Source organism: Panthera pardus, unplaced genomic scaffold (genome assembly GCF_024362965.1).
Source record: "Panthera pardus isolate Hobbes unplaced genomic scaffold, ASM2436296v1 HiC_scaffold_1, whole genome shotgun sequence".
NCBI classification, from domain to species: Eukaryota; Metazoa; Chordata; class Mammalia; order Carnivora; family Felidae; genus Panthera; species Panthera pardus.
In genome coordinates, this window is record NW_026526654.1 from 2,986,749 (window position 1) to 2,989,707 (window position 2,959).

Here is a 2,959-nt window from a genome sequence, read left to right on the forward strand (position 1 = left end):
CCTCTCTCTACCTCTTCCTCGCTCACTCACACACATTCTCTCTCAAAACAAATAAGCATTAAGAGAAAGAAAGCTATTTGAAAAGATGATGTTACTTACCCTCCTACATATATGCAGACTCATTCTTTCCACTGAGAACAAGACATTTAGGAAGTGTTAAAAAGGAGTAGCATTGCTGTACTTGAGATTTCAGAACAGAGCACTTTCTAATTGGAAGAGTTTCTCCAGACATCAGGCTGGTTGATGTTGACAGATGGGAACTCTTTCCTTGGAGCTCATGGACACTCATTTGGAAATAGACCTGCCAGTATTTACTGAGTTGTGCATGGGGTTGGCCCAGGAGACAGGCAGAGACTATCTGGCCTTTTTATGACGTCTATCCTTCTTAGGATTTTACCTCACTCTGAGGTTGTACAATCCTTTTCCACATTCTCTTCACATCCTTGTTTCTCCGAGTGTAGATGAGTGGGTTGAGCAGTGGGATGATAACACAGTAGAAGAAGGACATGAACTTGGCCCAGGTGCTATTTGCAGGGGGTTGGAGGTACATGCAGATGGCTGGTCCAAAGTACATGATGACAACCACCAAGTGGGAGGTGCATGTGCTGAGAGCCTTGTACCTTTTGTCAGCTGAAGGTAACTTCAACACAGCCTTGACAATTAATGTGTAGGAGATTAGCACAAGCAGAGGAGACATCAGTGCAAAAGGGATGGCTCCAATGGCCAGAGACAGCTCATTAGCAGTGGTATCACCACAGGCCAGCTTGATCAGAACAGGTACTTCACAGAAGAAGTGGTCAAGTGTGTGGTGACCGCAATGGTGGAGCTGGAGAGTAAGCGTAGTTTGGAGTATTGAATTTGCCAGGCCACTGGACCAGGCAGCAGTTGCCAGTTGCACACACACCCAGGGCCTCATGATAAGAGTGTACCAGAGGGGCTGAGAGATAGCCACATAGCGATCAAAAGCCATTACTGCCAGCAGAGCACATTCAGTGCATCCTGTCCAGTGGAAGATGTAGGCCTGGGTGATGCAGCCCCAGGAAGGAATTGTCTTCTCTGGTCCCCAGAGGTTCGCCAGCAGCTGGGGCACAATGGCGCAGGTGACACAAAGGTCCAGTACAGAGAGATTGCCCAGGAAGAAATACATGGGGGTCTGGACTCTGGGCTCCACCGTGGAAAGAAAGATGATGGAGCTGTTCCCTATCAGGGTGAGGATGTAAGAGACCAGGACCACTCCAAAGAGGGGCACATCTAGCCATGGATAATCTGAGAAGCCCAACAACACAATAGTTCTAGGGAAACACATTTTCTCCTTGCATGGAACCCACCTTATGTATGGCTAGAAGGAGAGAGACACAGTTTGGAGATTAAGCATGACTTTTATGTTTCAATAAACAACATCTTGAAACCCTCAACTATGTTGGTGGGATAATCTTCATAATTGTTATGAGAATTTCTCAAAAGATTGGGATGATTCTATTTAAATACTGCCTTCACAGCTGCTACTAAAGTAGGATTAGATTTGGAATATCCTAGATATGGCGAGAAACTTTTCATTGAGCTCAGTCAACCCAAGTCTTTATGACATACTTCTCTCAGGTCATAGAAGTGGAATGCAATCTTTTGAATCCTTTAAATCCTTTTGAAGTATTCAAAAAAAATTAACAGAAGCACTATATGATTTATTTTTTCAGCCCACTTAGGTTAACTTTCTTTCTCCTCAACTCTGTTGTTGTATGGTGTAGTGGTTAAGTGCAGTGAGTGCTGAAGTTGAGTCTCAATCACTTGTGGACTTGGTCAAGTCACTTAACCTCTCCACATTTTAGTTTCCTTATTTAAAAAGTGAGAATAAAAGTAGTCCTTAACTTAACTTATATGGTTATTTAACTATCTTAAAAGAATTTTTATATAACTAAATTCTGTCTATATCTATCTATCTATCTATCTATCTATCATCTATTATCTATCTATCTATCTAATCATCTGTTAACTATCTATCATCTATCTATCTATATCTATCTATCTATCTATCTATCTATCTATCTATCCTATCATCTATTTATCATCTATTTATAACCTCTCTATAATGTATATCCATTCATCATCTATGTATATATCTACCATTATCTATCAACCCAATATCTATCTATCATCTCTATCATCATCATCTTCATCATCATCAAACTTATTTATCACATGATAAGGTCTATATAAGTGTTAGGTACTGTTATCTATATTTAGTCTACAATTATGTCTATACATACTCTCCTTCTTTCTCTCTTCCTTTCTCTTCTCTCTCCTCTCTTTTCCCTTGTCCTCTCTTAGTCTCTCTCTCATTCTGTGGGTGTAGGTATGTCTGTCTGTCTCTCCTTTCCTGCATCCTTGTTTCTCTCTCCTAGCTCCTTCATAAAACACAGTGCTATCATGTCATCAAGAATGGGGATTTCAATCCTTTGAAAGTGGCACATTTCTCTCAGAAAATTTTTAAAGGAATTACTACATAATGTTTCCTCTCAGTCCAGTTAAGTTGATATTTGGATGCTTGGATAGACAGGATAGAAGTTGGAGGGCTATTACAGCTATGTAACAGTGTAGACTCTTTCTTTGGGAAAGAGGCCATCAACAGGTAGTTTGTTTTGTGTAACTTGGCTCCCTTTGTTTTTCATCTAGCTCTTGTCTTCCTAGTTTTCACTAGTTTTATTTTCCTCTTATTCTGTCATCTTTTTCTCCCTTGTTTCATCTTTTCCTTCTTTTTTTATCTCATCTTTAAATTTTTCCTCTGTGTTACCCCACATTCTTTCTAAATGGTGTCATCTCTTTTCTGTAGGCTATGAATTTTCAAAATGCATAATTTCATTTCCCTCTCAAATCCCTACCTCTTATAGGAGATTTTTTTCTGGAATGTTCCACCAATATCTTAAACTTAGCATTTTCCAAACTCAGCTCACCAATACTCAGT

At 39.9% G+C, this 2,959-nt stretch overlaps 1 protein-coding gene across 1 annotated transcript; it reads right to left on the reverse strand.

Moving 5' to 3' along the window:
• Positions 1-385: 385 nt before the first annotated feature.
• Positions 386-1,306, reverse strand: LOC109260327 (olfactory receptor 2G3-like). Its single transcript, XM_019438483.2, has one exon. It carries the CDS (start codon positions 1,304-1,306, stop codon positions 386-388), a length of 921 nt encoding a protein of 306 aa, XP_019294028.2.
• Between the last annotated feature and the right edge of the window lie 1,653 nt (positions 1,307-2,959).